This window comes from Colletotrichum higginsianum, chromosome 9 (genome assembly GCF_001672515.1).
Source record: "Colletotrichum higginsianum IMI 349063 chromosome 9, whole genome shotgun sequence".
In the NCBI taxonomy this organism is placed as follows: Eukaryota; Fungi; Ascomycota; class Sordariomycetes; order Glomerellales; family Glomerellaceae; genus Colletotrichum; species Colletotrichum higginsianum.
In genome coordinates this window covers 3,261,538-3,283,253 of record NC_030961.1, presented here as the reverse complement: position 1 = coordinate 3,283,253, position 21,716 = coordinate 3,261,538, and the positions used below count along the sequence as shown (strand labels likewise).

General features: G+C 52.9%; 6 protein-coding genes across 6 annotated transcripts; 2 read left to right on the top strand and 4 right to left on the bottom strand.

The window, feature by feature from the left end:
• Positions 1-3,085: 3,085 nt before the first annotated feature.
• Positions 3,086-4,447, top strand: CH63R_13197 (Glucanase; the record flags this gene model as incomplete). Its single annotated transcript, XM_018308171.1, has 4 exons — positions 3,086-3,637; positions 3,713-3,857; positions 3,915-3,997; positions 4,067-4,447. The coding sequence occupies 4 exons, from the start codon at positions 3,086-3,088 to the stop codon at positions 4,445-4,447; spliced, it is 1,161 nt and encodes a 386-aa protein (XP_018152588.1).
• Positions 4,448-4,631: 184 nt separating this feature from the next.
• Positions 4,632-6,495, bottom strand: CH63R_13196 (Cytochrome p450 family protein; the record flags this gene model as incomplete). The annotated part of the gene is made up of 4 exons (XM_018308170.1): positions 4,632-4,852; positions 4,926-5,392; positions 5,463-6,224; positions 6,293-6,495. 4 exons carry the CDS (start codon positions 6,493-6,495, stop codon positions 4,632-4,634), a joined length of 1,653 nt encoding a protein of 550 aa, XP_018152587.1.
• Positions 6,496-8,841: 2,346 nt separating this feature from the next.
• CH63R_13195 (uncharacterized protein) lies at positions 8,842-10,552 on the bottom strand (the record flags this gene model as incomplete). Its single annotated transcript, XM_018308169.1, has 3 exons — positions 8,842-9,758; positions 9,967-10,467; positions 10,531-10,552. The coding sequence occupies 3 exons, from the start codon at positions 10,550-10,552 to the stop codon at positions 8,842-8,844; spliced, it is 1,440 nt and encodes a 479-aa protein (XP_018152586.1).
• A 2,009-nt stretch (positions 10,553-12,561) lies between these two features.
• On the bottom strand, positions 12,562-15,678 carry CH63R_13194 (Phenol hydroxylase; the record flags this gene model as incomplete). Its single annotated transcript, XM_018308168.1, has 7 exons — positions 12,562-12,832; positions 13,156-14,258; positions 14,313-14,560; positions 14,611-15,133; positions 15,273-15,447; positions 15,550-15,576; positions 15,641-15,678. 7 exons carry the CDS (start codon positions 15,676-15,678, stop codon positions 12,562-12,564), a joined length of 2,385 nt encoding a protein of 794 aa, XP_018152585.1.
• Positions 15,679-17,849: 2,171 nt separating this feature from the next.
• CH63R_13193 (Integral membrane protein pth11-like protein) lies at positions 17,850-19,420 on the top strand (the record flags this gene model as incomplete). Its single annotated transcript, XM_018308167.1, has 6 exons — positions 17,850-17,999; positions 18,064-18,290; positions 18,345-18,484; positions 18,539-18,633; positions 18,706-18,819; positions 18,881-19,420. 6 exons carry the CDS (start codon positions 17,850-17,852, stop codon positions 19,418-19,420), a joined length of 1,266 nt encoding a protein of 421 aa, XP_018152584.1.
• Positions 19,421-19,869: 449 nt separating this feature from the next.
• On the bottom strand, positions 19,870-21,489 carry CH63R_13192 (Methyltransferase domain-containing protein; the record flags this gene model as incomplete). The annotated part of the gene is given in 9 exon segments (XM_018308166.1): positions 19,870-19,930; positions 20,016-20,435; positions 20,485-20,622; positions 20,674-20,711; positions 20,761-20,915; positions 20,973-21,014; positions 21,075-21,231; positions 21,240-21,272; positions 21,328-21,489. Coding segments are annotated over 9 exon segments (1,206 nt in total).
• Between the last annotated feature and the right edge of the window lie 227 nt (positions 21,490-21,716).

The window sequence follows — 21,716 nt, the reverse complement described above, 5'->3', positions numbered from 1 at the left end:
GAAGTCCATCCATTCTCCGTTGCAGTGAATTGCCATCCTTCATAAGGGCCAAGGTCTAGAGGAAACCACTGCTGCTGGACTGCCTTGCCCTTATAGATAACGAGGGGATTCAGAACATGGCCCAGGGCAGAGATGCATTCGATGATGGATACCCATGCCCTTGATCCAGGCTGTTTCTTACGTACAGACTTCGTCTCAGACATGCCCAGCACCAGCCCATTAGATCCCTGGCCCTCAAGGATACCAGTCTCATCCATGTTGTATCTATTAGCTGGTTTGATGCTGGTGATCTCTGGTATGGCGAGTAGTTTGAACCAGTCCCTGATGACCTCAGTAGATGCCCCATTAACACGCCTAGAATCGATAGGGCGACTTCTCTGGACCTTGACTGATGGATTCCTCTTCAAGAAGGCTTGGATCCAGCCTTTTCCTATAGGCTCTGTATCCCCCATGGCATGGAGGATCCTTTCTGCGAATAGCCTCACTTGCAGATGGGTTGGGGCAACACCAAGGGCATGCTGAATGCGAACCCATTCAGCCAGTTTAGCCTCCTGACTAACAGAAAGTCTCTGCAGGTCAGAAAAGGCAATTGACCTTGGTTGAGTGCCCTTAATCCGATACTGAAGTGTTGATCTTGGGATGCCATACACCTGACCAGCCCTCTTAATGGGCATGCCGTTGGTTATTGCGTCAAGGGCCTGATTGACTTCATCTTCGGTATACTGGCCCATAAGGTTGAAAAGAAGCTCTGAGGAAAAAATGAGGTTATTCGCATAAGTATAGAAAATGTTGTTGATGTTGAAAGTTGAGGGGTATGTTCTGGTGATGAGGCATTTGAGGCATTTTTGGGGTGCCGAAATGGGGGGGGTGCCGAAAAGTGGGTAGTCTGACTTATCTGCCACCCTCTGCGCTGTCGAAACGCTCTACCATTCGTTGACATACTGCCGAAGCCCCGTGTTGAAATTCATTTTAAGTTGCGGGACTCTCCACCAGGGCCTTGACGCAAAAGAGATGGTGATTGACAACACATCAAACGGGGGGGCCCAGTTCTTCCAATAGGGGCTGCTCGTACCACCGCTGTTCCATTTCCAAGTCTTTCGTTTCCAACTCTCGTGACAGCAATCACTAGATAGAGCACACGTAGTTGGCCTCGCATTTCTTGTGATTACGGCTTGGGCATTTTTGCGTGGAAAAAATGTTATAGAATAGCCCGCAGGAAGGTCAAGGACGATGGCGGTACATGACGAACGACCAACCACCCATCGCTAGTTTGACAATCGATGGAGTTCCAGGGGTGGGGAGGGAAGGGGACTAAACCACAACGGAAAATGACCTTGGAGGCCGTTGATTGATTTGCACTGACCCTGGTCGCGCCGAAAAGTGAAAGCAACAGACAGTTTCTGCCACTGTCAAGGAGCGAGAGGATGTCCGCGTCGGCAAGCCCGTCAGCAGGGTTCCTGTTGACTCGGAGCGACGTAACTGTTTAGGAACGAGCGTTGTGAGCGGGAGTTTGTCCGCTCTCGCGGGCGCCGATCAGCATTAGACACGACCTTTCTACTAACCTTGGCACAGTTCGTCAAATGTTCTATTCCCATGGAGCCAGAACCTAGAACTCAGGTTGCTCCCAAGACTTTGCTAAGTACAAACGGGAGAGACAAAATAAAAGCGTGTTTAAGCAGGGGGAGGAGGGTAATACTTGGCAGATCAACGTAGAGCGTCTAGAAGTTTTATAGGGCAAATGCAACGGTAGTAGTAGTTTCGTTGAAAAGCTCTTCCGAGGGAAGCTGTGAGGTCCGTCTGCAATGAAACTCGAAATGTACACCATAGGAGATGGTTGAAGAAACGCAAGGATTCATGAGCCAAAGAAAGACAAAGTCTACCAACACACATCTAGGCGAGGCCAGGGTTTTGAAAACAAAAGTTTCCCCCGCCCAATAGTCGATGGAACATGTTGTGATATATGTGGCAGACCACTTGAGATCGACAGTTGAACTTCATAGTTACCTAAAAAGAAAGAAAGAAGGAGCCGGGAATTGTACAACGTCACTCATGTAGGTGAGAAGAAGTAGGCACTGAGAACCAAGCCTGTTCGCGGCCACCATATCCAACAAGGACGTGAACAGTTGTATGTTGCCTTGCCAAGTAGGGCCCTGTCTCTGTGTCTCCAATGTTGATGCGCCGAGTTCATAAAGGGAGGTGTTTTTGCTTCCGTAGGATCAGTTAACGAAACATAATCACGAAATAAAAACAAAGACGACATCCGGTTGAACGGATGTCGCCATTGCCCTGGTTGGATGATAAGGGTGGAATTGGTTGTCGGTGGGAGCTTGCGAGATTACCCAACCGAGCCAACCGAGCCGCGGTCACGCCGGGTACAATGGGCCATCACCAAAATCCTATCCGTTCATTGTCTCCAAGAGTGCCCTGAATCTCCTGACTCGGCCGCTGCCACGAGATGGTGGTTCATGAGGCCACATTTGCACAGGAAACGCTGGCACGTGGTTCCATATTGGGGTTGTCGGAAGAGACGCCGTATCTTCCAATCGGGGAATCTTGGCCCTGCTCGGCAATTTACACGCCTGCATCCCTTCTGGCGAACCAGATGCGGGACGCCATTCACGGGACGGGAGCCGGAACGAAAGAGCGTGGCGGGCTGGGCAATCTATCTCACACATCTCACCATCCCGCGTTTCCCCAAATCTGGCTCTCGGCCTTGCCCGATGCGTCGAACCTACCCCAAAGAGGCGTTTCGGATGGAAGACTGCAGTCTTATTTTTTCTCCTCCTGACCCCCCCTGACCACGCCCAGCTGTTGCAATGTGAATAGGGCGCCTTTCGTTCCGTTCCTGATGTGGCGATGGGAGCTCCGTGGTGAAGGAAGCTCCGTGATGGAAGAAACGCCATCGTTGACCGCATTCATGACGTTTTACAAGGCTATAAGAAGCAGCAGAGCGGCGGTCTGTATCGATATCAATGTTGCTTCTTGTTCCTGTGGTATGCACACAAGCCCGCCGGTCGAGTAGTTGCAACAGCCCCCGTCCCTAGATATCCGCCACAGCAGTGCCCAAGTAACCTGAACTGTCACAATGCATTTCGCTTCCATTCTCACCGTTCTCTTCACCCTCGGCGCGGCCTCGGCCTACCCACGTCACGCCACTAGAGGCCTCCGTCCCCGCTGCACGGGATCGTCCAACCACACGACCAACCCCTTCGAGGGCAGGAAGCTGTACGCGAACCCGGACTGGGCCGAGAAGCTCGAGGAGACGTACGCCTCCTTCGCGGCCGAGGGCGACGCCGAGAACGCCGCCAAGGTCCGCGCGATCCAGGACATCGGCACCTTTGTCTGGATCTCCAACACGGCGAGCCTGCCCGCCATCGACGCCGCCGTCGAGCGCGCGCGCGCGGTCCAGGCCAAGACGGGCGAGAAGCAGATCGTCGGTCTCGTGCTGTACAACCTGCCCGACAGGGACTGCAGCGCCGGCGAGAGCGCGGGCGAGTTCAGCAGCGAGGCGGATGGCCTGCGGCTGTACAAGGAGACGTACATCAAGCCGTACGCGGAGAAGCTCGCCGCCGCGCGCGACCTGACCTTTGCCGTCGTGCTGGAGCCCGACTCCCTCGCCAACCTCGTCACGAACTTGGTAAGTTGCGACTCTTTGGACTTCTCAATGACAGAAAATGCAGCTCTTGCTTACTGGTGCTGCCCGCCGTTGTAGCACGTCGAGTTCTGTGCCAAGGCCCAGCCGGTGTACGAGGAGGGCGTCGCGCATGCCATCGCCAGCTTGCAGTTCGACCACGTGAACCTGTATATCGATGCAGCCCATGGAGGGTGGTTGGGCTGGGAACCAAATCTGCTCCCTTGTGAGTATCTCGTGGCCGTAGGAGAGACGTGTTGAAGCTGATATGTGTGTGTGTCAGCGGCCAAGATCTTCGCCAAGGTCGTCCAGAAGGCGGGCAACAACACCAAGATCCGCGGATTCTCCACAAACGTCTCGAACTATGTAAGTAACACCATGAGAAGCAAGACAAATCCGTGGAAAGACGAACAGACACACTGACGACTCGGCCAGAACCCGTTTCACGCAAACCCGCGGGCCAACTACACAGAGTGGAGTCCGTCGTGGGATGAAAACCACTATGCGCTCTCCCTGGCCCCCTACCTCGAGGCCGAAGGGCTGCCCTCGCGCTTCATCATCGACCAGGGCCGCGTGTCCAACAGCAGAGAGGAGTGGGGGGAGTGGTGCAACGTCAGCCCGGCCGGGTTCGGCGTGAAGCCCGGCACGCCGGTCAACAACACCCACGTGGACTCCATCGTGTGGGTGAAACCTGGCGGCGAGAGCGACGGACGATGCGGGCTCGAGGGCGCGCCCCGGGCCGGGGTTTGGTTCAACGACTATGTGCGGATGCTCGTGAAGAACGCCGACCCTTCCATCGTGGCGAAGGAGGTCTAGACATCCGGGGTCTGGGCCCTTGGATGGACCGAGACCGTCAATACCCTGATTTCGTCAAGGGTTGGCACTTCTTTTTGTTGTTTTTGATGGTAGAGACATACATAGATATGATTCAAAACTCATTGAGGCTTCGGTAACTCATCATAACTCTCCTGGGTGGTCTGTCTCCCTTGTACCGTCACACTTACCACAGCCTCTTCCAGCGAACTCTGACATCCCTATCAGGAGGCACAGCGGCCGATCCGAAATAATGCTTGTCGTCAACCGGGGGCCGGTCGGACTTGGACCCGTCCTCGCACGTCCACTCGACAAACTCCATGTCGAACCTCGTCACGAGCATGGCGATGGTCAAAATGATCTCCTGCTTTGCGATGAAGCGTCCCGGGCAGATTGAAACCCCTCCACCTGAATTCGATGCATACCGTCAGCTTCACTTACTAGTCCAGAAGAAGTATTGACGTTTCAGGGGCTGACTCACCGTACGGAAAGAATTCACTCGGCTTCCCGGCCATGACGAACTGCCTCTTCGCCGACACGCGGCCCGTCCCCTCCTCATCCAACCCCTCGGCCTGCTTCACGTGCCTACCTGCCCAGAACTCCGTGGCTGGATGCTCCTCATGACCCCAGACCTGCTCGTCGAAGTGCATCAGGTTCGTCGGGGCCTGGATGAGCGACCCCTTTTCCAGGCGGAAGCCGCGGAGCGTCGTCGTCTCGAGGACCTCGCGCGTGATGGCTATGGAGACGTGGAGGCGCATGCACTCAACGTAGACGGACTGCAGCAGAGGCATCGAGACGAGCTTCGCCGCGTCGAAGGAGCGCTCTCCCGTCGCCGGGTCTCGTACCATGGCCTGGAGGGCCTCTTCGCGGACTGCCTCAAGCAGCTCGCGGTCCTGTAAGACTTCCATCATGGCCCACGCTGTCACCGGTATGGTGTTTGCGTTGACGCTGAACATCAGTCAGAGGCCTGCCTTTTTTACAGCGGTAAAGGAATTGTTCCCAGAGCGTCGAAACTCACCCAAGTACCGAGATCATGTGGAATCCAGCCATGGTTCGCATGGTCATGTCACTGTCCGCCAGCCATTTCAGAAGCAGGCGTATGTAGCGAGACCCGAGAATCGGTTCCCAGTCCGACTCGGCATCGGGCCCATCCCAGTCGAACGTGGCAAACGCCTCCTTTAGGAACTTTTGCGTCATGTCGCTCAGCCTATCGCGTTCCTCGGCGGGCTTGGGATTTATCCACTTGGGAAGACCGTACACCGCCTGGAACCCGATACTGTCGAACCGCCAGAACTGTTGGATGTAGTCGGGCAACACTTCCAGAATCCGTGTACCGCACAGGGAGCGGAGCGCGCTCTCGCCCATATCCTCCCTTAACAGGTCAAACAGCCGGACCGTCGCCCACTCGCCCAGAGGCTGCTTCTCCAAGGCCTCGCCGAGAAACCTCGTGTACAGACCGATCAGGTGGCCTGTGGGGCCGGCCCTGGAGAGGTTGTCGACGGCGAGGTGGTGGATCTGATACCAGTACCTCCGCTCCGGCGGCAGGTCTTCCCAGCCCGGGGCCGGCGTCTTGGAGACGCCCGACTTGTCGTTGACGAACTTGCCAACGTCTTCTTTGGACGAGCCCTGTAGGTTTTTGATCACCATGAGGATGAACTTTTCGTAGCTGAAGGTGGACGACGCGCGGAACATGGCCTGCACGCTCTCGCCGCCCTTGACAAGATACACGCGCATGGGGCCGAGCCAGACTCTGACGACGTCGCTGCGCTTCATCGCGTGGCTTGCGACGACGCATAAAGGTCAGCTTTTCCACATCGCGTCAGAGTACACACGGTCAGATGGGAGTACCTGACGCGGTCCATCAAAGTCGGCAGATCCGTCATGTATTGGTACGTGTTGCTGATGAACGGCAGGGCCTCGGGGAGGGAGGGCGGGGCATCTTGGCTTGAGCGCTGGGCGACGAGCACGCAGAGAGATGCGATAACTGCAATGATCGTAACAAGAGGATGGTCAACGGCGAACTGGAACGGGGCAGACGCGGTGACGGTCATGATGGTTTGGAGGGACCGAATGGGGCGTGAAAATATGCGACTGTGCGGCGTTGCACAAGGCGGTTGATGCTTGGATGCGGGGTCGATCAAGCTGGAAAAGGGGTTTTGAGTTGCTTTGAACCCGGATGGGAATCCTCCGGCGGTTTATCTGATTGGCGACAAGGGAGAGGAGATACAATATGCAGCTGGCTGCGAGTAGTCAGCTTGCATGATCTCGTCCCACTTCGGTTGTCTTGGGTATGTCTAATCGGTTGTCCGTTTCGGGCTAATACTTGCTTGCTATGTGAACGGGATTGGACAGGTCTTAAACAGCTTGACGATGTTTAGGTAACTGATAAAGTTACGCGCGTATGGCCTCCATATCCCCTTTCACAGAGATAAGTCAGACTACCCACTTTTCGGCACCCCCCCATTTCGGCACCCCAAAAATGAAGCTATTCCCATCATACTCGTCGACTTCAATTAATCATTGACTTCTTCTAGATGCAACAACAATACAGCTTTCAGCTTCACTAGGGTATTCAGAGTCGCTGGATTCGGCTGCATCATCCTCTTTTTCCCCAGCCTTAAGTTGCGCCTGCTGGATGTCTTTGATGTTGGCGAACTTAGTGTTAGGATCCAGCTGGACTGCCCTTCTTTTCCTTACTGCAGTATTGGTGACTTGGGCCTGCAGAAGCTCCAGTTTCTGCTGGGTATTTGCCAGCTCATATGCCTGCTCGCTGAAGCCTTTTTTTACCTTCCTGAATAGAAGGCGTTGAGTAAAGGCATCATTCTCCAGCTCTGTGAATAGCTTCAACTGCCCAGCTAGATCCTTCATCTTCCTTGGCGTCGACCATGCCACTGCAGATGACGCAGATACCCATCCTTCAGCTTCCTTGCCTCCAGACTGCCCTTTGCTGACCTGATCAGATGATCCTGATGCTGCTGGTGTTGATGGGAGCAGTAGGGAGCTCATCAGAGGCTTCGCCATAGAGACAGGCCATAACCCTGTCCATTTCCAACCACTTCTAATGTTCTGCATCGTCATACCTGCAGTACGAGCCTTCTGATAACAGCCTATAAAGTTCCTCTTGCCTACAACAGTTGAATCATTCCACTGACCAAGGTATCCAAGCTCCTTCCTATAGGCTGCCTTGACAGGGCTGAAGACTGACTGATCAAGTGGCTGGAGGACATGGGAGGTATGTGGCGGTAAGAACAATAGATGGATGTTGTTTATATAGCATAACCACATAAAGTCAGTCGTTGTATGACTCCCATGTCCATCCATGATCAGCAGCCTGACCTCCTTGCCCTGAGGAAGAGTCTGAGGGATGAAGACCTTCTGCAGCCATTCAACTGCAGTGGCATCTGAAGTCCATCCATTCTCCGTTGCAGTGAATTGCCATCCTTCATAAGGGCCAAGGTCTAGAGGAAACCACTGCTGCTGGACTGCCTTGCCCTTATAGATAACGAGGGGATTCAGAACATGGCCCAGGGCAGAGATGCATTCGATGATGGATACCCATGCCCTTGATCCAGGCTGTTTCTTACGTACAGACTTCGTCTCAGACATGCCCAGCACCAGCCCATTAGATCCCTGGCCCTCAAGGATACCAGTCTCATCCATGTTGTATCTATTAGCTGGTTTGATGCTGGTGATCTCTGGTATGGCGAGTAGTTTGAACCAGTCCCTGATGACCTCAGTAGATGCCCCATTAACACGCCTAGAATCGATAGGGCGACTTCTCTGGACCTTGACTGATGGATTCCTCTTCAAGAAGGCTTGGATCCAGCCTTTTCCTATAGGCTCTGTATCCCCCATGGCATGGAGGATCCTTTCTGCGAATAGCCTCACTTGCAGATGGGTTGGGGCAACACCAAGGGCATGCTGAATGCGAACCCATTCAGCCAGTTTAGCCTCCTGACTAACAGAAAGTCTCTGCAGGTCAGAAAAGGCAATTGACCTTGGTTGAGTGCCCTTAATCCGATACTGAAGTGTTGATCTTGGGATGCCATACACCTGACCAGCCCTCTTAATGGGCATGCCGTTGGTTATTGCGTCAAGGGCCTGATTGACTTCATCTTCGGTATACTGGCCCATAAGGTTGAAAAGAAGCTCTGAGGAAAAAATGAGGTTATTCGCATAAGTATAGAAAATGTTGTTGATGTTGAAAGTTGAGGGGTATGTTCTGGTGATGAGGCATTTGAGGCATTTTTGGGGTGCCGAAATGGGGGGGGTGCCGAAAAGTGGGTAGTCTGACTTAAGGGTAGACGGGAATCTAACTCTACTGAAAATCCTCTTATTGGACTGATTCATCGTAGCTTAGCAAAGAGACTTATAAACACATCATAAAACAAAGCCCTTCAGGCCAAGGCAACTCCTCCTCCTTCATCGTCTTCGACATCATCCAGAGCCAGACTTGGCATCACTGATGCAACATCAGATATGTCAGAAACATTACTAATCGTGCCCCATCTTCCATCCAGCGTCAACCTCACCGACGACGTGAGGCTGTCATGGGCTCTGAACGTCGGGTGGACCTTCCGCCTTATCAAGTTCATGGCGTCTTTGCGGATCCTCTGGAGCATCCTGTCCACCATGATCTGTCGACTCTCTTCCCCAAGCTCGCCCTCAGACATGCGGACGTCCGGCACCCTCCAGCTGATGTACAGGTTCTCGTGACTGCTTCGGTGCTCCACGCCTGAGCGATGCTCCTCGAAGAAGTACTGGCACAGCCTGCACAGCGGCTTGCTGCTGCCGATGTACACCCACCCGTTGAAAAACCGCTCAGGAGATGTGCCACCGCTCTTCTCGAGCTTGTTAAGGAGCAAGACCTCGGAGTGGACAATCGGCGCGAAGGTCTTCTTCCCATACTCCCCCCGGATTCTCTGGTCAAGGTTCATCAGTCGGAGCTCCCGTACAAAGTCTCGCAGGGCGGTGATCTCCTGCTCGTCCCGCGTCATCCTGCCGACAATGCCCTCGGCCGTCATGCTCTTCTGGCGTCCCGGCTTTTGTATGGGACGGCTGGAGGGCAGGAACAAGACTCTGTAGTTCGTAAAGAGCTGAGGCCAGTTCCTCCTCGCAATAAGGAAGAACTCAACGTCCTGCGCGTAGGCCAGGAGTCTGTTCATCATGTGGCGCATCTCGGGCCAGCAGAAAATGACGCTGTCCCGGGGTCCACTCTGGCGAATGCGCCGTGCGCGTTGGGCGATAAACTCTCCGGCGTCCGAGGCCTTGAGAGCCGTCAGGATCCGGATGGCCATGTTGCACTCACGAAGATCTGTCCCGCGTAGGCGATGCTTTCAGACCAATAATCTAATAGACTTGGAAAAAATGACATCTTACATTCAGGCCTTGTAGTAGACTCATCCCAAGCAAAGTTGATTGAGTTGAGGGTTTCCCTCAAGTGCGTCGAAACTGTGTTGTCTTGTACCAGTTAAGAGTAAGCAATGTTTCGGCTCTGGCTTGGTGATATGCTTCCACTTTACCTTCCTCGTTGTCCTGAGTTGAGCACATTTTCAAGCATTTCTCCGCTTCAACTCGAAATGCCGCCAAGTACTGTGTAATCCGTTCTCGGTTGAATCCCAAGACGAGATCGAGCAAGTCCCTCCGAAGAAGAGACTCGTCCTGAGGCAGAGTCGCCCTGGCTGCGCGGTTGAGGATACGCCCGATGAAAAAGCCCGTGATCTGCAACTCCTCCGTGGTCCTCTGGTTCGAGGCGAACCAGTACTCGACGGAATCGGACGCTGTCGCATTGAGCACCATGACGGAAGTAATCGTGGCGCCTCCATCACCCTTGACGCTGTCGCACGCGTGGGCGAGCTTGTAGACGAAGGCTTGGAACGTATGCTTCTCGTCCCTGCGATTGTCGAGCTCGTCGGGGTCGACGTAGCTAGCCGCGTCCTGCATCTCGAGATTCAGAGCCTTGAGCAGCACGAGGGGTTCGTAGAACTTTTGGACAATCCTGGATTTCATCAGAATCGTCTCGGCTGCGGTCACTCAGATTAGAAAGACTACCACGCTGTGTAGGAGTAGCAAAAGGGAAGACAGACGGTCTTGACTCTGCGTTGCCATATTGGATTTCGTTGATGAACTGTGTGGACGCCCAGGTTGGTGGAATATAGAAGTCGCATTTCGTACGAGAAAGTCTTCCTCAGTCAAGGTTTTGTAAGTAAGCAGCTCGGCAAAGGACGAGTGCTTCGGTCTCCATCAAGACCGAAGACAAGGCTAAATGTTGATCCCCCATCGTCGTCCCAAACGTAGACAGTCAACAAATCATCTCATCTCATCAATTGACTGCCCCAACAGAATTTAGGTTAGGTTATCAGTGCAGTCGCTGTGAACCGGCCCAGATCCAAGTGCCCCTCACTCTTAGCCGCGAGCTTTTTCACAAAAGCTTCTGAGCCGGGACAAAGTTTGATACACCTTCACGATGTGATAGGTCGGGATCATGATGGGTGACACTGACGAGGGTTTGAGCTAACGGGTCCAGATTGTGCGATCGGAATTCTATGACGTTGATTGAAGGTTTGACTTCACGGGTATCTAGTCGATGAGAAGGGGTTGGCCGGATCCAAAGGTACCCTCTCATGCTCCGGGAGGTCATAGCTGCGCGATGCAGAAATTCATGTATAAGTAATAGAGCACTTCCCACCCCGAATACCATCAAAGATTAGCGGCCATCCATGACTTTTCTGTTTCCGGACTTTGTTTTGACTTCTAGAGAGAATCAGGAACGACGCGTTTTGCTCACCTCCAGCGACAGCTCCCGCGATGGAGTGTACAGCTGAGGAGAATTACCTGGACGAGGAGAATTGCTTTGTCGACACTTGGCACGATATAACTAGAGCTGGTAATTCCCAGAGCACCACCAAAAATTGTTTCAGAGAGCTAAGAGGCTCGTAGATAACTCCGTCAACGACTTCCACTGTCAAACTCCAGAGCTTTTCCCTCCGTTTCTCCTAGATGAGGTTGAAATGGCCAATTTCGAAGCATTTCTGATGCTGAGCAGGAACCCAATCCATTCCACGGACCTCACGATTCCAAGTGATACTACCCTGCCTTTAACTTCTTCCGAAAATGATGCCAATGGCATCCAAAACGGGTCCGCTTTAGAGATTGGAGCGGATATCTACGACTTACTTTCAAGCTCTCTCGACGAACCAAATGCGATGACTTAGTCGTCAAATTCGACACATGCCTTCGGCCTCTATTCCCACGTCCGTGGGTTGGCTGAATCCTGTGCTGGTTCGGAAGATGATCTTGAAGTCTCAACGTCTCAGCTCCAACCAGGCGACCCTGGAAGCGCCTTCTTGAATCCCTTCGTTTTCTCGGGTATCATCACCATTCGCTCCTAGCCTAAGAAGTCTGGCTAAGCATGTCTCAAGAGCTCCACCCAGGCTACGCTTACTGCGTGGTTCACGAACGACTGTACAAGCTTGGGGACCAGTTCAGGTTCGGCTTTTGATTCCACCTTGTCATGGGAGACTGCGTCTACTAACACAGGTCCAAAGGCGGCACCAAACGCGCCATAGAATGCCTGCTCAATGTGGCAAATGCCCAAAGCGATTCCCGTCTCCCAAGGAACGTAACGAGCATTCCTATCGGTACCACCTGAAGTGGGCCAAGGAGAAAAAAATACCCGACCCACGTCGACGATGCTTGAAATGTGGACAGAAACTTGCCAAAGCTTCCTCCATAAAGAAGCACCTGAAGCGTTGGCCGTCATGCAATGCGGTGTTGGGGGGGCTCCCCACGAAGAATCAGACCAGGATGCTTTCTGACTCAGAGTAACATTGATCTAGAATCAGTTGTTGGCGTTTTCCGCCCTGTTTTGCTTCCTTCGCTGTCCTTGACCTTGTTGAGTTAGGCGATAGGGTTGATTCGATGTAACAGAAATTGGAAAAGCTCAAAGTTTTGAGAATTGAATAATTTTTAACAGCTTTGGGTATCCTGGATTTGATAACCAATCGCCGCAAGTCTCTTTGCTTTTGCTTCAAGCTCTGAGCCTGTATTGCCACCCCTCTTCAGCCAGAGTCCAAGACGCAAGACTGGCGAAAATGTGTCATTTACGCTATAGTCAATCACAACACCAACGACGGTGTGGACTTGGTCTTGTATGCAATGTGGAACCCTAGCGCGGAACAGTGGAAGACGCCGGACAGATAGGGGCTACTACTACCGTCGATGCCGTAGTAGATGTCCGAGTTGATGCCGTTGCAGTCGTTGTTCGTGTGTAGGTCAACGCCAACAGCTGAGGCCGAGGCAGCAAGATTGACGAGGACGGGTGGTACAGACGAGCCTTCGTGTTGTCGATTAGAGGAGATAGTGACAACTTGCTTATGTTGCGTCGGTCTAGGATGTATCCGCTCAATCCATGGATAGCGGTGATGGGTTTAAAGCATAGTTCGAGTAGACACATTGTAAAAGATTTACACCTCTTATCATCAACTATAGATGGATGACGCTAGGCGGCTCGCTGGCGGCTTACGAATGAGCTCATAATGGCTGAGTCACGAGGTTCGGCCAGTCCACAAAACGCAACGGCAAATACGATCATGGATCGCATTATAAAAATTGGAATCTGGAGTTGGTTATATATGCTGAGATACCATTGCTTGAGGTTTGGAGTAATGCAAAGGGATCATTAATTGCCAGAGCCACCCACCGAAGTTCACCTCCGAATAGGCAACGTCGTCCCGTCAACGCCATTTGCATGTCCGTTTACCCCGTTTGTGCCATTAATACCATTCGCGACACGATGCCCCAGGACAAGACAGCCTTCAAAATACTTTTGCAATCCATCAAAGTCCTCGAGCTCGCCGATCCAAGCGACGTACTGATCAGGCCGCACCACAACAGCGCAACCCCTCTGCCTGTCGATGCCATAGTTCCTGTAAGCCTCGCCGTGGCCTTCGTGGTAGCTCTCGTCGTCCACAAAGACCTTATTGTAGTCCCAGCCGGTGTGGGGGTCGAAGGGGTGCAAGATGTCTGGGAAGTCCCTCAGCAGCTCCGTGTCGGTTCGCTTCGCGGAGTGTACCGTGAGAACCTCGATGACGCTGTCGATAGGGGCCTTGGGGGGAGTGGCCCTGTGCAGAAAGCTGTCCGGAGCGTCAAGCGCGGCGCAGAATCTATCGACGCGGGCCTTCTGTGAGGCATCCAGGACATTTCCGGCGAAGAGGACGACGCGGAAGCGGCCGTCCGCCTTGAGCCTCTCTTGAAAGTGCCAGGGGCGGGCACACGCCTGGTTGAGGACTTTAAAGCTGTTGAAACGCATACCGACGGGCAGCCCAGAAGCGAGAGCCTGTTTCCTCCGGAACTCCTTCTCGGAAATGGTAGCAACGCCCCTGAGAGCCTTGCTACCGTCGCCCTGCTTCAACGCGTCGCCGGCCTTGACGACGAGGTTGCTGGCGCCGTAATCGACGGACAAGCCAGAGGCGAACAAGTTGCCCTTGAGGAAGGCGTCTTTGAAAGCCTCCATGCTGACGCCCTCGGCATCCATGACGTCCTTGGCCGGACGGCCAGAGAAGAGGCGGCTGAAACGGTGGTCGAACTCGATCAGGTCCTGGGCGACGCGGCGGCGCTCGCTCTGGTAAGTGCTCAAGATGTCGCGCTTGGCGATGCCCTTGACGGCCAGGGCGACTTTCCAACCGAGGTTGTAGGTGTCTTGCATGGAGACGTTCATGCCTTGGCCGGCCTTGGGGGAGTGGGTGTGGACAGCATCCCCGGCGAGGAAGACACGACTGTGGGCATCATAAGTGGTGCCTACTCTTTGGCCAATCTATCAAAGACAAGTCAGCATGTGTGTTGAATCCGGCGTCGTCCTCAATTCTACCTGGTACGCAGTCCACCAGTCGCAATACTCGTAATCGATCTTGTAGGGGCTCAGAATATTCTGGGCGGCGCCAAAGATGATTTCGGGGGTGATCTTGGAGCGGTCCGCTCGTCCTGACGCGTCGGGGGTGACCTCCTTCAGTTGGATATAGAGGCGGACAAGCTTGTTCTCTCTCGGGATGACCATCAAGCTGCCGTTCTCGGCAGAGTGGATGGCGCAACGCATACGGATATCGGCTATACGTCTCTCTTGTCAGTGTTGCGTCTCTTAGAAGCATGGTACTAATTTAATAGCTCACGGAAGTCGGTGATGGGAATGATGTCCATGACACCCCAGATGAAATCAGTAGCCTCTCCTTGGAGCTCCAATCCAAGAGCCCTTCTCGTCCAGCTGCGAGCACCATCACAGCCAATGACGTATTTGGCGTGGACGATCTCGCTTTCTCCGGCTCTCGCTCGGCTCATCTTGATCAAGTCTTCCTCATCGTCGTCCTGCACGAGGTTGCTCCGGAAGAGGCCGTCGGGAACCCTACTCGCGTTCGCTGCTTGGGGAGGAGCAGCCTCTTCTTCCGAGAGCTGGCGCAGCTTCACAGTCACCGGGTAGGCCGAGTCGTCGTCGACCTTGGACACGTCGATCTCAAGAGATTCGGGCAGGACGCCGCGCTCGACTCTGATCTGGTCCTTTGAGTGCTTCTTAATGTTCTCGAGAAAAAAGCGCTCGATCCGGCCCTGCTGCAGGACGATCTGCTGGAAACGGGACAGGCCCACAATGGTGTCTGGGATCCTGTCACTGCGGCGGATGATGCCGTCGTTGCCGGGGTTCTATTTGAAACACATGAGCACTCTCACCCAGTCGGCAACTCGTAGTAGGATAGTCGAGTCACATACCCACATGCAAATCTGGGACGAGCACACCGGTTAGTGAAAGCACTTGCGGCATAGTGACGGTGGCATATCATACCTCAATCATGTGGTTAGCCTCCTTCCATGCCCGGTCCGCGAAACCAAGCGAGTCGAATATCTCCAGACTGCGGCACTGGAGACCATCGGCCTGCCCGCAGAGGATCTTGGAGTTTCTCTTGTCGACAATGCGGGCGTTTACGCCGCAGTGAGCCATCCATGCAGCGGCCATCAACCTGCGCGGCTTGTCGTCAGCCGATGTCATTCATCACCGTTTTAGGGGGCAGGGTGAGAACGTGATGGCGGCCTCGCGCCAACATAACCCGAAAATCACTTACCCCGAAGGGCCGGCGCCGATGATGAGCCTGGGAGACGAAAATTGAGGCGTTAGTGAACCGGTTTCTGATGACCATGAACGACTGGACTTACACGTCGACGTTGGATTCGGGAACTTGATCACTGGCCATGTTGATGAATCCGTCAAGGCGGAGCGTTGTGAAGCGAACGGATTGTCTCCGGTGTAACGTCAAGAAAGAAACGGAGTGCCGCGAGGATTAGAGTTCAGGGTGAGCGAAGGAAGAAGCGACGCAGAACGAGAGAAAGCTGCGCGTGGGGTAAGCGAGACGAGGTGGGATGGGATGGCTTGCATACGCTACCGCCGTGGGGTCGGAGAGAATCTTAAACCCTTCTTCGAAAGCGGGTTTATTTGTTCCTGAAGCCTCCACACTGAACGGAAAACCAAGGAGCTGCCCCAGGTTCGGGTGACGGTTGGTTGAGGTCTTGAGAATGAGACCAACCAATTGGGGGAACTGGATGCGATCCCGAGACTGGGGGGGTTTAGTCCAACGGCTGGCAGAGGGGGCTGCGGAGCTTCGGCCCATCGCGCCAGAGTCCGAGAACGTTTTGCTGGCAGGGGGACTCGGGTCAGGGATCATTGTCGATCTGGTGTTCGAGTCAGAGGGGGCCGCGGCCAGGACCGTGATTGTCCGAGCCTTGTTCGGACGGGGGAGAAGCGCCATCGAGGGCACGATGTTGGCCGTCAATATGCACATGAACGCAAGGAAGCCCACGCTGGAACGGAGTCATGGCTGTATTTGGATTCCACAGGATGCGGATTTCCATTGTTTGCTTGTCTTACCCGGGAGGGTCTAAGAACAAGCTTCACCTCAGCTAAGATAGTTGAGCAAGACCGTCATTCATCAACATTAGGCATTTTCAAACTCCAAACCTTTGCGGAACCCCCGGATGTGGCAGCAGCCAAGAGAATCCAACAGGGTTCGCCACTCTGATCGGATGTTGCTGGCCGGGTTATGACATTGATTGATCGTCTTCCCAAGTCACCAACAGGGAAAAATGGGCAGCAACATGTTTGCTTCAAGCTCCTGAAGGATTTAACCGTCCAAGAACTCCAGTCCAAGCCCCTAATGTACAGGGGCCAAACTGTTGGACGAAATAGTTGCTCTAAGGGAGGGTGATTGGCTGAGAGCGAAGACAATGGCGTTGTCTTAACGTTAAATGGAGCTTTTAGCTCCAGGACCCTTGTGCAGTCGACGTGTGAAACCCTGCTACCACTTGACGCGCACGTATCATTAGATGCCTTTTCCTCGTCATTGTGCGGGTGAGGATAGCAGTGTTTGTGGCCCAACAACCAACAACCTCCGTCACCTACCATGCTCACGAGAATTTGACCCAATTATTAACTCTGAAATCACATTTTTTTGAGCAAAACTGTAGTATTCCAGACCTTGGCAAAAATAAAAAACAGGTGCTGCGTTCTGCGTCCACCAGGGATGGGGCTGGAACAATCTAGCATGAACCGGTTATCCGGTGGCATATTCAGTATGACGCGAGGTTTCACATGGTGTTCGGAGGGAACGGTCAATGGAGTCAGTCTCCCTGCACTCTGTCCGAAACATTCTGCCCAGCCGCCAGAGCAGAATGTCTCGGTGGTATTCAATACCGTCGTAGCAACGACTGATCATTCGTAATTGAAAACTTCTGCAGGTGGCCGAAGCAGTGTCGGAAACAAGGTTGCCAACTTAATACTCTGGGTCTTTTGTGGGAGCCTTCACTCTTCGCTGTATCCGTCGTTCCAATCTCAAAAAGTAACTCTTCGGTCGGTTCCCCGAGGATAATTCCGTTGGATCTCATTGTGCAAAAGTGGATTTGGACCGGGCCGGTCTCTCTGTTGTGACCTGTCGTTGCCTGCGGCCGCATACCCCCTGGTGACTTTGTTGGAGAGACTTTGTCATATTTTTTGAGGTATAAGGGGTAAAAAATGCACAACCGACGCAGTCTCCGCGTTGCCTTTGCCTCTACCCCCCTCCCCCCCCTTTTACTGACTTCTGACAATATCGACTCGCGAGCATAGGATAGGGGGGTTGTCCAACAGGGCGAGAAAAGAGGATCACCACGAAGAACGAGCGATTGAAGCTCCTAGACCTGGTATCCATGCCCGAGCCTTCCTTTGCAGTCTGTGCAGCTGTGCTTCTCTTCGGAATCTTTCTTGCGTAGTTACCTATACTCTGCCTTTCCCCTTTGAGCGCTTCTTTCCTGACTGACCGCTGCTTTCTATCGCATCTGTTGACTGTCTGTCTTGTGTCTTCTTTCTTTCCTCGTTACAACATTGACCGTCGTTATGTCCTCCGAGGCCGACAGATTCATTCGAGAGGTCTGGGGCCTGCAAGGTGCCGCGTATCTTGTAGTCGGCCTGCGGTACTACAGCCGCATCTCTACGTTGGGATGGCAAAAGTTTGCTTGGGACGATGCTCTGATGGGCCTTGCAACTGTAAGTTCACCTGAATATCGTGCTTCGAAAATGGCGGTGTCTAATTGCTCGTAATTCCATCTAGCTTGTTTACACGGCCGAAGCAGTAGCTGCATATTTCGTTGTGGCATACTGGAGAGGATTGGCCAACAATGGCATGACAGACGAGCAGCGAGCCGCGGTCGACCCGGCATCAGAAGAATGGCTGTTACGAGTCAATGGCTCAAAGACTCATGTCATCGGACTTCTTCTCTATACGACTCTCCTGTGGCTGTTGAAGGGATGTTGGGTCGTCTATTACTCGCGACTGACGTGAGTCATATCTTTTGTTGTATGGGAAGCTCTTGACACTAATGCTCGTGATAGTAATGGTGTACACAACATGAAACGGATCATATTCTGGGCTGCAGTCATCATGCCAGCTACCTACGTCGCTTGTCTCTTGGTTGCCTTCTGCAAATGCATACCTTTCCAGAACCAATGGCAGATTAACCCTTCACCAGGGAGTAAGTTGTTGAGCCTTCTTACATGATCGAGCAATCCATCCTAACAAGCAGTAGACTCATGTATGCCCGCAATATCATTCGTTCAGACCATTTTCGTTATGGCGATGAACACCGCTACCGACTTTTACCTCATGGCCATCCCACTACCCGTAAGTTGACCTACTCTACCTTGCTATCTACCCGATGAAAACAGCAGATCATGCTGACTTGGCACGATGCAGATGGTTTGGAAGTCCCATCTTCCCTGGCGGAAGAAGGCTACTCTCATGATCATGTTTAGTGGAGGATTCCTCGAGATGGCGTTCGGTATCCTGCGCTGCGTTTCCATTCTTACTGTAAGTGGACGATCCGTTGATCCCCTGAAGTGCTGTCATCCGCTAACCGTGGTTTGTCCAGGTTGGCGATGTCGACCCTGCGCAATCCGGATACTGGTCCGTCCGAGAATCTTTCGTCTCCTTTGTGCTCACCAACATGCCCATGGTCTATCCCCTCTTCAAGGGTGTCATCGAAAAGAGCCGCAACCTGAGCACAAACAACAACAGCGCACTAAGCGACAGCAACGGCTACCGTCTCGGTAGCTACACGGGGAAACAAAGACCCAAGAGCGGAAGCCACCCACTGTCTATTCCAAACGGGACAAAGTGGGGTTCCGACGAGCACATTGTCCCCGGCACTGCCGACAAGTCTATCTCCGATGGCGAGGAGGCTTTCGTCAAAGCTTTCGACAGGGTGTATCGATGCCCTCAGAGTCCCTGCTTACGGCAGGGCTTCAACGTTGCTAAGGTCGTAGTAGGGAATGACCAAGGCTATTTCCAATCGATGGATGGAGGGAACCATCTGGTGAACGCTGAAAAGCACCAGATTACGGTTACGACAGAGTACATGATATCCAGAGCCACCCCAGAGCCTGAAATGCAAGAAAGAAGACACCGTTGAGGAGGAAGAAATGTCTCAGTCAAAGAGTAAATAGGCTTTGTCCAGGAGAATTCACGGATGATACACTAGGGTAAGAAGATGGGAGTTTCAATGGTCAAACACACAAAAAAGAACTTCGTTGCATGGATCATGAACCATTTTTCATGGTGTAATGGGGTTGTTGTTGTCAAGAATTGTACGAGGACAGATTACTGCACCAGATATCTCGGATTTGGGAGCGTTATGGATCAAGGCACTAGTCTCTTCTGCAATCAGGCTTTTCTGTAAACAACATTGTAAATCAATTTTTGTCTTTATGCTTCTTTCTGCCGGAGAAAATTGAGTTCAATTCTACGAAACTGATAGACTAGTAAACTGTTGAGGGAAAGATTTGACCAACGGAAAATGAAAAAGTTGAGATAGGTAATCCAAGCATCACGTATAATAGACCAAGTGAACTAGGCCCGGGTCTATGCGGTGGAAACCTCCTGCTGGCCTTCGTCTTCCGGCTTTCTCGCGTAGATCACCCACCTATCTATAGTTAGATGCTAGGCTCATGGACACAAACTCATTTACCTGACTTGTTCGAAAATGTGGGTGAGATGGGGGATCTTACAGAGGGCAATAATGGTGGATGCTCATGTCCCTTAAATCCTTCCTCACTTGAATGAGAAAGACCTGGACTTCTGCGCTTGTCCAGTCAAGAGCTCTGGTGAAGGCAGCCATAGTCCAGGCCTCGAGACCATCAAAGGCGTTGGCAAGAGCCCACTCCCCAAGCTCTTTGTAGTATGGATCCTTGGCCCACGGACCGATTGGCCACTTGAAAGGTACAATCGTCACGTCGACGAAGCCGACCTCCTTCAAAATGGGGACGAGATCGGGGACGTGAACAAAAGGACGGCCGAGGATTTTGCAGCATTCATCCAGTTTGTCACACCACTGCCAGAAGGCGTGGGCAGGCGTCAGAGATCCGTCGTCGGACTGAGTACGGGCGTGGCCTTCAAACAATTCAATGTAACCACCGGGGACGAGACCCCTGGAAATATCAGCATCAGAGCTACGAGGCCGGGCAAGCAAGGACTCACTTGTATGCCTGGGTGAAAAAAGCGTGCCAGTCAGTGACGCTTGAAGTCATACCACGAATGTGGATGTAGTCGAACGGACGACTGTACGTCCAGGGTTGCTCGACGTCGTCAATTTCAAATTTGAGATTAGGCGGGACACTACACCAAGTTAGCCGACGCAACAGAAGCGATGACTGAAGGAAGACAAACAATTCAGTCTGGGGTGGACTGAGATCGACACCAAGGACCTAAGCTTCTATTAGTAACGAGTATTCCCGACATCATGGAGAACGGCACCTCAGCCTCGGGGTGCTCTTCGGCGAACTCGATGGCCCATAGTCCAGTGCCGGTACCAACGTCGAGAACGCGCTTGACATCGGACCCTTGGTCATTGGGAGGGGCAAGACCGAGCTTGTAATCCAAGGTGAGAAGAAAAAGGTTGTGCTGCAAGTCTACGTGGGGCATATGGTGTAAGTAAATCTCCCCGCGGAAGAGGTGCAACAACTTACCTAGCCTGTCGTTTTCCTTCTCGTCATTGGGATAAAGATACTCTTGGTTCTGTCAGAAAGCGGCTCATCAAGAGGGAGCGAAGGAAGCATAGAGAGACCCACTTCCATCCTTGTACTTGTGATAAGTTCTTCCATTCTCCAGGCGATGTTGGAGTATCGAACTGGACAAGCTTGCACTTGAGGATGACACACTCTGAAGGGCATTAGAAGACCTCGTCACGTTGAAAAATGGAGCCAGCGAAAGAAGCGCTTTTGGAGCCTGCTTACAGTTGCGATGTCTGAGGCGGTATCATCCGTGAACTAAAGCAAATAATCAGAACCCACAATGCCGTCAAACTCCTTTCTTGCGTCTTACATCGTCTGCAGCCACAACGACGGCACTATGGTTCGACACTGGGTCAGGAGCTGAGTCACTGGCAGGAACAGTGACATCAACCGGTCCCGGAGTGGGGTTGCCGGTAGGCGTAGCGTTCGTGACGGCATCCGAAGAAGTCTGTGAAGTCGGAGGGTCAGCCATCGTAGGAAGGCTCAAGCGATGCTATGTGGTCCAGGTGGAAGAAGACTATCAACGCACCACTCAGCAAGAGCGACAGCAAGGAATTTATCTTCGTGAGGACACACAATTACCCCTCTTCTTGGCCAGAGATGGATATGCAGGCTTGTGGCAAGGGTTGGCTGTTGACTCGTCAGGATTGTTTGCTTCCAACAAGCAACGGACATCCCGACCAAGTTCGGAAGGTCGGT